The sequence below is a fragment of the Schistocerca cancellata genome, chromosome 4, assembly GCF_023864275.1.
Source record: "Schistocerca cancellata isolate TAMUIC-IGC-003103 chromosome 4, iqSchCanc2.1, whole genome shotgun sequence".
NCBI classification, from domain to species: domain Eukaryota; kingdom Metazoa; phylum Arthropoda; class Insecta; order Orthoptera; family Acrididae; genus Schistocerca; species Schistocerca cancellata.
Window position 1 is genome coordinate 776524602 of NC_064629.1, and position 16517 is coordinate 776541118.

Here is a 16517-nt window from a genome sequence, read left to right on the forward strand (position 1 = left end):
TTCACGTCCACGCTGTCGCGGCATGCTACCAGTGTTAAAGACTGCGATGGAGCTCCGTACGCCACGGCAAACTGGCTGACACTGACGGCGGCGGTGCACAAATGCTGCGCAGCTAGCGCCATTCGACGGCCAACACCGCGGTTCCTGGTGTGTCCGCTGTGCCGTGCGTGTGATCATTGCTTGTACAGCCCTCTCGCAGTGTCCGGAGCAAGTATGGTGGGTCTGACACACCGGTGTCAATGTGTTCTTTTTTCCATTTCCAGGAGTGTAGTTTGTTGAGACCGATAATGTAACCCTTTTTTTTAAAAAAAGGAAGAAAAATTTTATTTACTGTAACTATGGCTTCACTATTGCAATGTCAAATAAACATTTAACGAAGTATATGTGGCGTCCTGTGTGAACGGTAGGTCACGAGCAGCCGAATGGGCATGTAAAATTCCTCTTTAAAAATCGTTTTTCTCGCAATGGGAAACTAACCGCCACTTTCTGTCGGCACTGAGCGTTGCGTAAAAGACTTGATGAGAAGTAATTGTTTGGGATGACCCCAGCTACACATTGCAAAAACAAAATTACACAAATCTGCCGACACGCCAGAAAAATGTGTCTGACAACCCATAGGAGAGCTACCCTTTACATATGGTTTAAAACAAATCTTGATGAAATTAAAAGTAAAATTGAATCATTAAGCCCTGATGTGGTACCTGATTTCATATTAAAAGCCTGCGCTAATCACATAGCAATACCATTTGCAAAAATTTTCAACCTTATCTTTCCAGATGTTCTGAAAATAGCAAAAGTTTTCACTGCTGCTAAAAATGTGCTTCTGATATAGTATCAAACTACCAACGTGTGTCATACTTCAATTCCCCTTCAAAAACTCTAGAAAAACTTTTTTATCACAGGCTCATAAGTATTGTGAATATGTAGTCACCTCTTACTATTAAATAACATGGCTTTAGAAAGTCTAATTCTACGCAAACCGCAATTTTTGAGTTATTAGACTTCATTTTAAACTCTTTTGATCAACATAAAATAGCTGTATGTATTGTTCTAGAACTTTCAGAAGCCTTCAGTGTCCTGGATCACAAAATATTTCTCATGAAATTAGAAATACAAGTTGTAAAAGGGGGAGCACATCGCTGATTGTGTTCATAGCTAAAACACTGCAGGCAGAAGGGGTCAATCAGCATGGGTTTTACACTCTGAATAAAAGAGGCAGCAGTTCTTTCATTTCCAGCGAATTACCATCTAAATATGTTGCATCTCAGTGCTCAATCGTAGGACTGTTACTCATATTGATTCATGTGGACAACCTTGGTGAATATATGAGTTCCCAAATAGCTGTTCTATTTGCTGATGAAACCAGCATTTGCTCATTGGATCCAGCCCAGAAACCTTGCAGTCAACAACAGAATCTATGAAAGTCTTTCAGAGTGGTTCCCCAAAAACAAACATTGAAAATATCAAGAAAACTGTGTCAACTTTCATTTGTTTTATAATCTAGCCACATGTGTATTCAAGCAACAGTAAAATATCACCCTCTAGGAAAAGTAAGTGTGAGAAAATACCTGGGTCTGTCAGGTCAGCAAGTCCATCAGTAAGTAACTTGTCAACGAAACCTGGCTGAATCCTGAAATTAATAGCTGTGAGATTTTCGGGGAAAATTTCAGTGCATATAGAAAGGATAGGCAAATGAGAAATGGAGGTGGTGCATTTGCCGCAGTAGACAAAAAACTCATATCCACTGAGGTAGAAATTGAAGCTGCATGTGAGATTGTTTGGGCAAAACTCAGTATCAGAAATGGGCATAAAATGATGAATGGATCCTTCTATCGCCCACCAGACTCATCACCTGATTTAACCGAAAGCTTTAGACAAAATCTCAGTTCACTTCTACATAAGTTCCCCAGTCATACTGTAACCATTGGCAGAGACTTTAATTATCCAACAATTAATTGGGAAAATTACAGTTTTGTTAGTGGTGGACGTGGTAACACATCCTTTGAAACTTTACAAATGCATTCTATGTAAACTACCTGGAACAAATAGATAGGAAACCTACTCATTATGGAAATATATTGGATCTAATGGCAACAAATATACCATACCTTTTTGAGGATGTTCGCATCGAAACTGGTATCAGTGACCATGATGTGGTTGTGACAACAATGATTACCAAACTACAATGGACAACTAAAACAAGCAGAAAAGTATATATGTTCAGTACACAATATAAAAAATCAGTAGTGTCACATCTCAATGAGGAACTTGAAACCTTCAACATAGGAATTCTGGCTCAAGTTTGAAAGAACAGTTCACCATACATTGGGCACATACATACGCAGTAGAAGAGTTCACAATGTGTGGGAACCTACATGGGGTACATTCACTGTAAAGGAACTTCTAAAGAAACAAAGGTTACTGCATAACAGATGTAAAACAAGGTGTAGGGCTACAGATAAAGAGATGCTGAATGAAACACGTTTGGCTGTCAAAAGAGCAATGCATGATGCCTTCAATGAGTACCGTAGGAGAATATTGTCAAGTGCTCTTTCACTGTACCCAAAGAAATTCTGGTCATATGTAAAGGCTCCTATTGGCACCAAAGTTAATGTCCAGTCTCGTAGTGAATGAGACAGGAACTGAAATTGAGAGTAGCAAAGCAAAAGCTGAAATGATTAACTCCATTTTCAAATGTTTCTTTACAAAGGAAAACCCAGGATAATTGCCCCAAGTTAATCATCATACCACTGAAAAATGAATAAAATCAGTATTGGTGTCAGTGATGTTGAGAAACAGCTGAAATCGTTAAAGCTGAACAGACTCCAGGGACTGATGGAATCCGTGTCAGAGCCTGTACTGAATTTGTGGCTGAGTTAGCCCCTCTTCTAACTATAATCTATTCTAGATCCCTCAAACAAAAAACTGTGTCCAGTTCTTGGAGAAATGCACAGGTCACACCTGCCTACAAGGATAGTAGAAGTGATCCACAAAAATACTATCAAATATCCTTGATATCAATTTGTTGTAGTATCATACAACATATTCGAGCTCAAGAATAATGAGGTGTCTTGAACAGAATGACCTTCTCAACGCTAACCAGCATGGATTTCGAAAACATCGATCATGTGAAATCCAACTCGCACTTTTCTCACATGGCATACTAAAAGCTTTGGATCGAGACAGTTAGATAGATGTCGTTTTCTTTATTTCTGAAAAGCATTTGAGTTAGTACCATACCTACTCTTAATATCAAAAGTACAATAATATGGGGTATCAGGTGAAATTTGTGACTGGATTGAGGACTTTGTGTTAGGGAGGATGCAGCATGTTATCTTTGATGGAGAGTCATCTTCAGGGTGTCTGCCAGGGAAATGTGCTGCGGCCCTTGCTGTTCATGTTATATATAATGACGTTATAGGTAATATTAATAGTAAAATCAGGCTTTATGCAGATGATACAGTTCTCTATAAAGAAGTATTATCTGAAGGAAACTGCATAAATATTCAGTCAGATCTTGATAAGATTTCAAAGTGGTGTAGAGATTTGCAACTTGCTTTAAATGTTCAGAAATGTAAAATTTTGCACTTCACAAAGCAAAAAAAAGTAGTATCTTATGACTCATACAAATACTTGGATGTACCACTTTGTAGGGTTATGAAATGGAATGATCACATATGTTCATTCGTGGGTAAAGGAGGTGGTAGAATTCGGTTGATTGGTAGAATTAAGGCGAAGTGCAATAAATCTAGAAAGGAGATTTATAACAAATCGCAAGTGTTATAGGTTCTAGAACATTACTCCAATACGACTAACACGGTATACTGAATGTACACACAGAAAGGCATGCATGAATGGTCACAGCTTTATTTAATCCATGTGAGAATGTCATAGAGATACTGAAGGATCTGAATGGAAAGACTCTTAAAGATAGACATAAACTATCACAAGAAAGTCTGTTAACAAAGTTTGAAGACCTGGCTTTAAATGATCACACTAGGAATATACTGCAACCCCCTACATATCACTCTCATAGGGATCGTTAGGAAAAGATTAGAGTAATTACTGTATGCCCACAGGCATTCAAACAATCATTCCCCCACACTCCAAATGTGAATAGAACATCAAGAAACGCTAATAACTGCCATCCACCTCACAGTGTTTTGTAGAGTATATATGTAGGTGTAGAAACTTACATCTGTCTGCTAGGCTCCAAGACTATTAAATTCTGGAACAACTCTCACAGTTCCACTCACTGTTTCAATATGGGATCAATTACTGGGAACACTCAGCTCAGAGCATAAATATTTTTACAAAGCGAAAAAGTGCTCTAAAATAACTTTTGGCCGAAAAAATGGAGTACTATAAACTTTATTTTGCTGGGGGTGGTGTTCTGAATGTTCCATGATTGTTAATTTGTGAGAATATCTTATTTACTAAGGATTACCTCTTGAAAACAGACAAATTGCTGCAGAACAAGAATGTACATTAATTACTATACTAATAGGCAAACACTATGCATCAAACATGTTCAAACTTATTCCAGAACAACATCCTATCAGATGCTAATAATAATGAGAATAATAATAATAATAATTTTATTGTCATTTAGCAACACTATTTATTATTTTCCATGTGGTTTTGCACTTAGAGGTGGAATTCACAATACCCCTGCAATTGTGTTCTTTTTGGTTTCCATTATGGCTTTTATATACCGATTCATATATTTAACATAGACTAATCTGGAATCGTCAGTTTTAAGACTTCTGTATACATTGCATAACAGCATATCTTGGTTTCTCAGACTTGTTAGTTCTTCAGTATACCATGGATTTCGTTTTTTCTTTGTATCCTTGCTTTTTGAAGCCTTTATCAATTTTTTGCATTTTTATGGGAATGTTGTCATTAAATTGTGTCAAAAATTCTTTTAAAAATCATTTCAAATATTAGCTTTTCTGATAAATCATTACATAGACTATAATGTGTGTCACAATAACATTGGCCAAATAAGTCTATGTCGGAAAGGGACTTACAAAACCTGAGAATTTTATCATTTGTGACAGGTCTGGTGATTACAACTTTTGGAACAAGCCTTGCATAATTACGCTTATCAGCAGAGAATCGAGTTATATAATTTAAGGACACAGAATCATGATTTGAAATTGGGAAAACTGTCACATTGCATAATTCTTCTGTAGTTTTAAAACTGATAAAAATGTTGTCAAGATATGCTTCATCTCTAGTGGGTCTATTATTGATAAAGTGTGAATTACACTGACTTCGAAGATTTTTCAGCTCAATGACACTACATTTGTGTGTTGTTACATCAGAATCTGCTTTCAGATCTCCACCTATTACAATGTCATTGTGTGTGTTGTGGTGGTCTTCAGTCCTGAGACTGGTTTGATGCAGCTCTCCATGCTACTCTATCCTGTGCAAGCTTCTTCATCTCCCAGTACCTACTGCCACCTACATCCTTCTGAATCTGCTTAGTGTATTCATCTCTTGGTCTCCCCCTACGATTTTTACCCTCCACGCTGCCCTCCAATACTAAATTGGTGATCCCTTCATGCCTCAGAACATGTCCTACCAACCGATCCCTTCTTCTGGTCAAGTTGTGCCACAAACTTCTCTTCTCCCCAATCCTATTCAATACTTCCTCATTAGTTATGTGATCTACCCATCTAATCTTCAGCATTCTTCTGTAGCACCACATTTCGGAAGCTTCTATTCTCTTCTTGTCCAAACTATTTACCGTCCATGTTTCACTTCCATGCATGGCTACACTCCATACAAATACTTTCAGAAATGACTTCCTGACACTTAAACCAATACTCGATGTTAATAAATTTCTCTTCTTCAGAAACGCTTTCCTTGCCATTGCCAGTCTACATTTTATATCCTCTCTACTTCGACCATCATCAGTTATTTTGCTCCCCAAATAGCAAAACTCCTTTACTACTTTAAGTGTCTCATTTCCTAATCTAATACCCTCAGCATCACCCGACTTAATTCGACTACATTCCATTATCCTCGTTTTGCTTTTGTTGTTGTTCATCTTATATCCTCCCTTCAAGACACCATCCATTCTGTTTAACTGCTCTTCCAAGTCCTTTGCTGTCTCTGACAGAATTACAATGTCATCGGCGAACCTCAAAGTTTTTATTTCTTCTCCATGGATTTTAATACCTACTCCGAATTTTTCTTTTGTTTCCTTTACTGCTTGCTCAATATACAGATTGAATAACATCGGGGAGAGGCTAAAACCCTGTCTTACTCCCTTCCCAACCACTGCTTCCCTTTCATGTCCCTCGACTCTTATAACTGCCATCTGGTTTCTGTACAAATTGTAAATAGCCTTTCACTCCCTGTATTTTACCCCTGCCACCTTTAGAATTTGAAAGAGAGTATTCCAGTCAACATTGTCAAAAGCTTTCTCTAAGTCTACAAATGCTAGAAACGTAGGTTTGCCTTTTCTTAATCTTTCTTCTAAGATAAGTCGTAAGGTCAGTATTGCCTCACGTGTTTCAGTATTTCTACGGAATCCAAACTGATCTTCCCAGAGGTCGGCTTCTACTAGTTTTTCCATTTGTCTGTAAATAATTCGCATTAGTATTTTGCAGCTGTGGCTTATTAAACTGATTGTTCGGTAATTTTCACATCTTACAATGTCATAATGCAACCATTTTCTCCCTGTAGATATAGCTAACAGCATGTTCAGTTTTTCTAGAAATACGCTGGTGATGCTGTTAGGTGATCTGTAGAAGGATATTTTACTAGCTTAAAATTATCAGAGGTAGTGCCATGCAACATGGTAGACATACGATACCAGAGGAAATAAAAATTTATATGCATACAAAATTTAATACAAAAATAAAGCATTCCCAAAAATTGCTGTTTCTATACTTCAGGTGACATAAAAACTTTTCTACATATAATGGAACTCCTGCTGTCAGGGTTACTTGCAAAGCAAAGGGCATTGTATTTTTAGATGACTTCAATATAAACTTTATGACAGAAAAGAAGAATAAAATTGACTTTGAGATTGTGATGACCTTATCTAATCTGATATTGGTAATAAACTTCCCAACAAGAATTACATCCGAGTCTCAAACTACGATAGATAACATTTTTTTAGATGTAATTATGCATCAGAATTATACTGTCAGGCAGGTTATAAGTGGGCTTTCATATCATTATGGACAAATTCTCACTCTTTATGATGTTAATCTGTTCAAAAAACAATTTCCTCAATGAAAATTCATAAGACTAATGAACGAAGAGTAAAAAAAAAACTTTAAACCATAGGTTGCAGCAATTGGATTGGTCTTTAATATGTAGCCATGATAATGTTGATACTAAATTTAACTGTTTTATAAATTGAATTCTGTGCTCTTTTTGAAAAATATTTCGAAAGATATGGGTCAGAAACAAGTGCGTCCAATTCTGTAAGTAAGCCTTGGATTACAAAAGGTATAAAACAGTCATGTAAAACCAAAAGGGAAACTTATGCTGCAATAAGATTATCTAAAGGTGTAGAAAAATAGGAACACTATAGATTATACCATAGAATTTTAAAGAAAGTAATACAGAAATCAAAAGCCCTTTATTATAAGAAGAAAATAGATAATTCTAAAAATAAGTTCAAAGAAAGGCAGCACGTTCTGTATTATTGTGAAATATGGGAGAGAGTATCACAGAAATGATATAGGATTTGGGCTGGACATCATGAAGACAAAGGTGTTTTTCGCTGCGATGGAATCTTCTCACGAAATTCCAATCACCAACTTTCTCCTCCGAATGCGAAAATATTTTATTGTCACAGACCTACATAGGGAGGAACGATCACCAAGATAAAATAAGGGGAATCAGAGCTCTTATGGAAAGATACAGGTGTTCATTCTTTCTGCGCAGTATACGAGACTGGAATAATAGAGAATTGTGAAGGTGGTTCGATGAACCCTCTGCCAGACACTTAAATGTGATTTACAGAGTATCCATGTAGATTTAGATGTAGATAAAAACAATTTGGAGCATTGTAAAAAAAGAAATAGGAAGAGATACAACTAGCAAAGAAGATGTAAATAAAATCAGATATGAAGGTACCCTAGTAGAAAACCCCAAAAGTGTGGTTGAGATTTTTAATATATACTTCCTATCAGTAACTCAACAGATTGGTTGCAAGCCGAATGTTGATGAAGCTATAACTCTTTGTCAAGCTGTATATTCAAACACAATTTCAGAAATGCACCTTAATCCTGTCAATGTAGATGAAATTCAAAAAATCATCATACCCTGCACGGGTTGATAATATTTCTAGTAATTTATTGAAATATTCTTGTGTGTGGATAAGGGACATTCTCTGTCATATTTTCAATGCTTCCCTTGAGAAAGGTGTTGTTCCCAGTAGACTTAAGTATGCCATTGTGAAACCCCTGTGCAGAAAGGACGATAAAACTGAAATAACTAACTAACGAACTATCAACATACCTCTAGCTGACAGATTTCTCTAAAATTCTGGAAAAGCTACGACATGTAAGAATTACAGATCATCTCATGAAGAATTAAATTCTCAGTAAGAACCAATTTGGCTTTCGAAAGGGCTGTTCAACAGAAGAGGCAATCTATGCACTTGTAAATGAAGTCCTAGAAACCATTAATGAAAAAATGCTAGCAATTGGTGTCTTCTGTGATTTGCCTAAAGTGTTTGACTGTGTTGATCACCAGATTTTCTTGCAAAAATCAAAAATAGTAGGAATAAGTGGTGTTGCAGGCAATTGGCTACAGTCGTCTCTCCAAGACAAAAAACAAAAAGTTTTCTTCAGTAGCTCAGGTGGAGTATGTAATGTTTCCTCATATTCTGAATGGAGTTCCATTACATGTGGAGCGCCTCAGGCCTCAATTCTTTGGCCGCTATTATTCCTGATTTTTAGGAATGACCTACCATCATGTACAAGCCTGCCGTGTCAATTTACATTATTTGCTGTTGATACCACCACAATTTTTATGAGCAGTAGAACAGATTGTAATCTTGAGGAATCCGTTAATCACACACTCTCAGATGTGGTTAATTGGTTCAAGTGGAATGGTCTCTCATTAAATTCCAGTAAGACCAGATTTATTCAGTTCTGTACAAAAACAGAAAAAGAGAGAGAGATAAGTGTGACATGTGGTAATCAGCCAGTACAATGGAAACAACAAAATTTCTTAGAGTGAACATTGACAAGAAAATGAACTGGTCTTCGCATATTATAGATCGCTGTAAGAGGCTTCGCTCTGCTACATATTCTTTACGGGTTGTCACTCCATGTGTTGAACCTAACACTGCAAAAGTGGCATACTATGGCTATTTTCACTCTCTCGTTGAATATGGCATAATTTTTTGGAGCAAAGAGCCATTAGCAAGGAAAGTGTTCATTGCTCAGAAGCGAGCTTTAAGAGTTATATGTGGATTGCGCCCAAGAGACTCGTGTGGAAGTAGCTTTCAAAAACTTAAAATATACACAACTACATGCCAATATATTTTTTGTCTCGTGTGTTTGTCTGTAAAAATATAGATCTATTTCAACAAAACAGTAATTATCATTAACATAACACACAGAGGAAGAATGATATACACAATGAGCATAGAAATTTGAGCTTCGTGCAAAAGGGTGTCCACTACACTGGAACAAAACTCTTTAATGCTCTTCCTCCTGAAATAAAGACAGAGATTCATAGCAAGAGTAAGTTTAAGAAAGCACTAAAAATATTTCTGCTAGAAAAAGCTTTTTACAGTCTAGATGAATTTTTAAATAAATAAATTGTAAAATTATAATATTCTATGATACAAGTTGACATAATGCCACTAAGAATGTTATTTAACTTGAGCTCTGTATCTGTGTGTGCTCTGTATCTGTTTTTCCGTATTGCTTTAATGATATTAAGAAAATATGTATCGTCTCTTTTCTGTATTGCTGCTCAAAGAATTTACTGTATAAACTTTTATATAATTACGTACTGAAATGTCTATATATGCTACAAGATTATCATATGGTGTTTGTAAAAAACTGACTCGTTCCACATCTTTGTGAAACCAACACAGTTAGACCTATGGAACACGAAATAAAATCAATCAAATTAATAAAATCAAAAGAACTTCTGAATATGTAAATATAAATGTTACTTAAACAACTAATGTTGAACTTAGATTTAAGAATACGTACCCATTTTTAATCTGCATATTTATTTTGCTTGTACTAAGTATAACTATATCCACATTTTGACATGTCCAATATCACTTGTACAATTTGTTCCCTATGAAGAGTGAACCAATAAAAAGTCAGTCAAACTTTCAGAAACAAACTAGATATTTAATTCGTCTCAGTCTGCGTATGCACTGTAAAACGACGTTAAATTACTAGTGAAACACATTTCCCTAACAAGAACATCTTCCTGAATCAAAATACGTACGTAAACAAGACGTATACCAAGTCGATGAGTTTTTCACAAGAAAGTGTCTGTTGCCATTTTTTTGTTGTTGTTTCAGTTTGTGAGTTGACTGAGGCGGTGGATTTTTAATGCAAGGCCGAATAAATTTTACGCTAGTACTTCTACTACATCGTATACAGTACGTTGTGCCTCATTCGAAAAGCGCGCCTCAGATGCTTATACAGCATCGCTGTTACGTTTCTGAACGAAATCCAAATCATTGGTGTTGTAGCGCGAAGTATGTTTTGAAATAGGTGTTATTTGCAAGAAAATTAGCGACAGATCTTCAGAACACTCCAGTCCACCTAACCTATGGATGCCTCTGTTATTATTTGTACTATATTACACAAGAAAGGAAAATGACAGCTAGAAATTGGCGGCACAGAATAAATAGTAGTTGGGAATCGCCCGTGATTCGTGACGGCATGCATCATATCTAAGGATTCTGTCAACTTAAACAATGAAAATATTGATAGAATTCCATATATGAGCTTGCCATTTTTTGTGGAGGTTTATGTCGTATGGCAGTGTAGTGTGTGTTTGTGTGCGCGCATGACATTAACGCCTTCTTGAAAATCGTCTGCAATACTATCCTTTCTTTAATTTTTTGCAAATCAAGTACGCTGTTCGCGATTGCTTTGGTGTCTTGTATACACGCAGCTCACTAGAAATCAATTACTTCTAGGTTATGGTTATTTGTACTTCTTGCTTTTTCTGTCTTGCGAAAAATGCTGCATTTAATAAGCGGCTGTTGAGCACGGAAGCATGGGATTCCCCTTACTTTAAATCGTTGTGATGTAATTTTTCCCCGCATTGTCGGGAAGTTTCAGATTATGTGAGACGTGCCAGTCTCGGATAAGGGAAGCGCTTAGTCTCAATTTATGTACAGTGTTGTTAGTAGGCGCTGTTACCTGTTACTGATTTCACAATAAAATAGTGTGTTGCTGTTGCAGTGTGTGAACAATAATTGTACTTGGCGACGCCAATTTCTTTCGACTTTGCCATGGCGTTTATGGACCAAATAAACAGTGTTTCCATGGAGAGTAATGCGGTACATGATGATCCTATTGATTTGTGTCTTGGGCACTATAATCCAGCAGGTGATAACGAGAAGATGGATGCTTGCTTTTCAGCATTTGACAAAAATGGGTGAGTTTTTTTATGCAGCAAGTCTGGCATTGGCAACCCAATTTATTTTGTGTTGTTAAATTAGTGAACTTGTAAACAATCAGCTATTGAAATGTCTTTCTAGTGTCATGTTTATTAGATTAAAGACAGCTGATGACACACTGGTAGTGGGGTAACTGATTACAGATATCGAAGAGATTATATAAAAGTGAATGTTCTTTGATATACAGTACATTCTGTAATTCTATTGTGAATACCACTTCAGCTTAGCACTATGGCAGTTTGTTGAAAGCAATGTACTCTGATGGTGGAAACAATTTCATGCTCTTAAACATCCTGGGACTAGTGTTTCTGAAAAGGCACCAAGGACACTTTGTTCTGGCCTTGTGAGATTGCTTGTTATGTTAATGTCCCTGGACCGTGTTTTGGTGACAGTTGTTATCTACCCCCTAGTTGTTTTGGTTGTGTCTTAACAACATTTGATATGACTGTAGCTTCACAATGAAGAAGATGTTGCTAAGATGTTAAGAAAAATATGTAACCCCATGTACACTAGTTTATGATGTTGCAAATGTATTCCTGTGATAATCCTCTGTCACAAAAGTAGTATTTGGTTTGACTTATTTAATAACTGCATGATGCTTCTCGAGACAGGAGGCAGATTATCTCACAAAACTTAATTGTGTTTGTTGTTTTGTGGCTTATTGTGTGTTTCACAGGGTACTGATATAACTAGATTTGTAATTTAAAACATACTTAAATATTATATCTTCATGATGACATATTAATTAGCAGAAATGACAGGAATTAAATGTGTTGTAATACAGTTCATATTTTAACACTGCAGGAGGCAGGGAAAACATTTTGATATTTGATGAACTTAATAAAAATGTGCGTGTTTCAAGAGCAGATGCAATCTCTTTTTTTTTTTTTTTTTTTTTTTTTTTTTTTTTTTTTTTTTTTTTTTTTTTTTTACAAGAAATGTTGCATACTGATGAGAGTTGCAGCTTTTATATGCAATAACTTTTTAAGAAAAGGTGGCGACTAAGGGAGCAACTGATTATTGAAATATTTTACTGTTGGCTACTTGAGGCATTGCAAATAAACAGTACACACATAACGCAAGCCTATTTGGGTACCAGTAATGGCTTCTAAATATTTGACGCTCTAGTGTGGCTGGGCTCAGGTTGCATTGAGTCAAATGCCTCCACAAGTCAAGCTGGGGACAGCACAGTCCATGACTAAGACTCATGTATCAACACACCACATGAATACACTGAGTTCTGATGCTTAGGAGACGCCATGTCATCTTCCCTGAGTAACAAAATATTCATGCCAGTAAAGTTTCTGACTTTAGAAGAATACTGAGAACTGTCAGTTCTGTGGCAAATGCACAGGGCAGTATTCAAACAGCTGAAAGTTGTCTGAGACCTGGGGGGAGAGAATGATGCTAACTTGAAGTTTATTGAAGATAAGTGCTATCATTTAAAAATAACTGTAGGAGTTGAGAGAGCAAGATTATTGATGGTTCTGGGGATTATACCTGCAAGCTAACATCATTGATTTTACTCATCTCTCAATCCTCCTCCAATAACATTTGCATCTTCTAAATCATCCTTGTCCAGTAGTGCACCGAGGGTGTATTAGATCCCAGTGTTATTTCTGAGGAAATTGTCTAAAACAGCACAGGGTGTTGTAATTTATTTTGGATGGTTCCATATTAATCTTTGTATGAAAAACGTGAAAATGTTGCAGGTACTCAAAATCCGTGTTCTAAAGATTCTCATGTGCTCAGTAGTCTGTAATTTAAAACTGAGTTTTCCATGTATCAGATCTTCCTATTTGCATCTGCATCCATACTCTGGCAACCACTGTGAAGTGTTTGGCAGAGGACAGTTCCAATTTTACTACATATTAGGGCTTCTTCACATTCCATTAGTGTGTTTAATGCAGGATCCATAAATTTTTCAGTCTGCTGCCTTTCTATAAGTTCAGGAACAGTTTGAGGCCTGCTGGGCATATAACACAGCTAAGTAGAAGGGATCGCATACTTAGTTAAGAATTTGCAGCAGATCCACTGTAAAAAAGCTGTTGAAGTTGTTGATTGGAAATCACAGAGCATTTCATATTTACTCCACATCTATTCATGAATTCCGCTTAGAAACAAACAAATATTGCATTTTATGAGTATTCCAGTTTTTCAGAGTACTTGTAGTGGTTGGACAGACATAGGCCTAATCAGTTACCATTAACCAACTTCATGCTAGAAACTGCAGCCACTCGTGTTTTCATCAAATAGGTATGTGGTAATTCCAGTCTTAGATGATGTGATAGGGGATGGAAATTGGCAACAAGCGATTCATTATCAAAGACTTTAATGAAATGTAGAAGCACAATACAATTTTATTTACATGAAACTAATTTCAGGTATAACCCATCTTCAGAAGATGGCACATATTGCAGTATTATTGCTAGGTTTTCTGCTAGATCCTAAAATCTGTATAACTTCATATTTTAGCCAGATTTGCATCAGTTCAGTAAAACTCTGCTACAGTGTCTCATCTGAAGATGGTGCATATGTCAACTGCTGAAGTATAATGTCAGGTTGATTTCAGCATCTGGCTGCAAAATCCGACAAGTCATTATATCAGGAAAGTCTTAATGGCAAGAAATATAATTGTTGTAAACTTTTACATATTTGTCATATTTTACATATATGTCAACTGCTGAAGCATAAAGTCATGTTGATTTTAGCATCTGGCTGCAAAATCTGACAAGTCATTATGTCAAGAAAGTCTTAATGACATGAAATATAATTTTTGTACACTTTTACATATTTCTTGTGAAGAGATAGGGAGTCCTTTATTTGCAGTGCAACTGATAACTTCCTTTTCCCATTTTACCACCCAACACTCAGTCAGATGATGTCCAAGACTAATTCAGTGGAATTGTGCCTAGTTAAAGGACTTTTTCTGTTATATTCTTATAGGCCTATAGCCATATAATTCTCAAGCTGTCACATTATTTATATGTAAATATGTGTCATGGTGTGCTACCTCTGGGACACCAGCTGTACTCCATTTGTATAAGGCTTACCAAATCCTTTTAGTCTGTCTTAGGTGGACATTTACTTTCATGGCATGTTACGGGATTGGTACTGCATTTTACGTACTGTAGGATTCTACGAATTATAAGGCACACCTTAATTTTTTTAGCAATGTAAAAAATAACATTTTTATTATTAGATTTGTAAAGCCAGATTAAAAAAGATTCTTAATGTATAAAACTGAACTGATCTTTAAAACCCCTAAAAATTGTCATCTGAACTTCCTCTTTGTCATTGTTGTCCTCTTCATGTATATGATGGTCTTCACTGCCATCAAGAGTGTGATTTATGCCACACTTCATGGAAGATTTAATAATAATGTCTTCTCTCACTCAAGACGATGACTGTTTTATCCACTGACACACTTGTTTGATTGTAGGTCGTTGTAAAGCTCCCTTTGGCACGAATTCATGTTGGGTTTCATCCGTCATCCACTTGTTCCCTTCCTCTCTCATATACACTTTAAATGGTTTAACTATCAAGACATCAGGAGGTTGCAATTGTGAAGTAAGTCCTCCCAGAATAACAACAGGCTCTGTATTTCCCTGTTCCAGTTTCTCTTTTACAGAGTTTTTCAAATGACTACTAAACTGTTCTAGCACAAGAAGAGAACTCTTCTTACATAAAACATCTTTCCTTCTCTCCTACACTCTGTTAATCCATGTACAATAACTAGCAGTATTTGAGAAGGTTTTGACGTTGTTTTGTGCTAGAAAAGATCATTGGATTAAGTTTAGTGCCATCAGCACAACGTGAAAGGATTACAGTGTAGTTCTTTTTTTTTTTTTTTTTTTTTTTTTTTTTTTTTTTTTTTTTTTTTTTCATGTCCACTTGTTTTTATAGTTTTAACACTTTTCATGTTAACAGTTCTGTCACTCAGTACATCAAATGTCAGAGGAGTTTCGTCCATATTCACTATTGGCTTAGTTCCACACTGGTTTTCTTTCGATGTTGAATAATACAGTGATGGAAAGGTAATATTTTGTCTTCATACTTTTGTGACATTTTCTGAGATATTTTGGTTTTGGTTCACATGCTAAGTCCGTGACAATTCATAAACCTGTAGCACCAATCACCTCTACCATTAATGTCTGTTAAGTTCCACTGCAGTGCTAGCTTACCAGCATGTATTTGAATAATTATTTTATGAATTCCAATGCCATTTCAATACTTCATCTTCTAGTTTTGCATTAAGTCCTCTATTTGTGCACTTTGTCTCCTCATTTTTTTTCGGTTCTTCTTTATTACCCCGCTAATTGCAAATGATTTTTTTGTTGGTGGAGGGTCGAAATGCCGCTCAGCTGCTCTGTTTCTGTGTTCTTCTTCGTATGCTATTACTTTCAATTTATAGCCCGCATAATACGGATACATTTCATTTGTTCCTTAATGAAACTGTCTATTAATAAAAATATTATAGTCTTACCGATAACAGAAATCGCTACCAATTCAAGTTCACTGGCTCTGTAGACTGCAGTGACACATCATAGACTAGACAGTGTTCCAGGTTTGTGATGGCGGGGCAGGAGGGCAATTTGTGAATCCCTGCAACTCATGTTCATCACATCAGTGCACTGTTGCTGCCAGTTGAATCCAGTGTTGCCATGTAGAGATAGATTTCCCGTGGCATCGAATATATGGCCAATTTTAAGACTGGCAGGAATTTTAAATCAAACACTGAACATTTTTGTATTAATTTCGAGTATAAGATGCATCTGAATTTTGGAGGCAATTCTTTGAAGAAAAAAATGTGTCTTCTAGTCTGTGAAATATGGTATGGTTTGTGATTCTGAAACCATAAACATCCAGTGGCTCA

The 16517-nt window shown here is 36.2% G+C and overlaps 1 protein-coding gene across 3 annotated transcripts in view; it reads left to right on the forward strand.

The window, feature by feature from the left end:
• Positions 1–16517, forward strand: part of LOC126184600 (nicotinamidase) — a 313135-nt gene that overhangs the window by 110600 nt on the left and 186018 nt on the right. For 2 of the 3 annotated variants that reach the window (XM_049927043.1, XM_049927044.1), the window contains exon 2: positions 11424–11619. In XM_049927043.1, coding sequence (XP_049783000.1) covers positions 11474–11619 — 146 coding nt within the window. In that variant the 5' untranslated portion in view covers positions 11424–11473. Of the gene's footprint in view, positions 1–11166; positions 11620–16517 lie in introns of those variants that run through there. The other variant, XM_049927045.1, reaches the window with a different exon arrangement.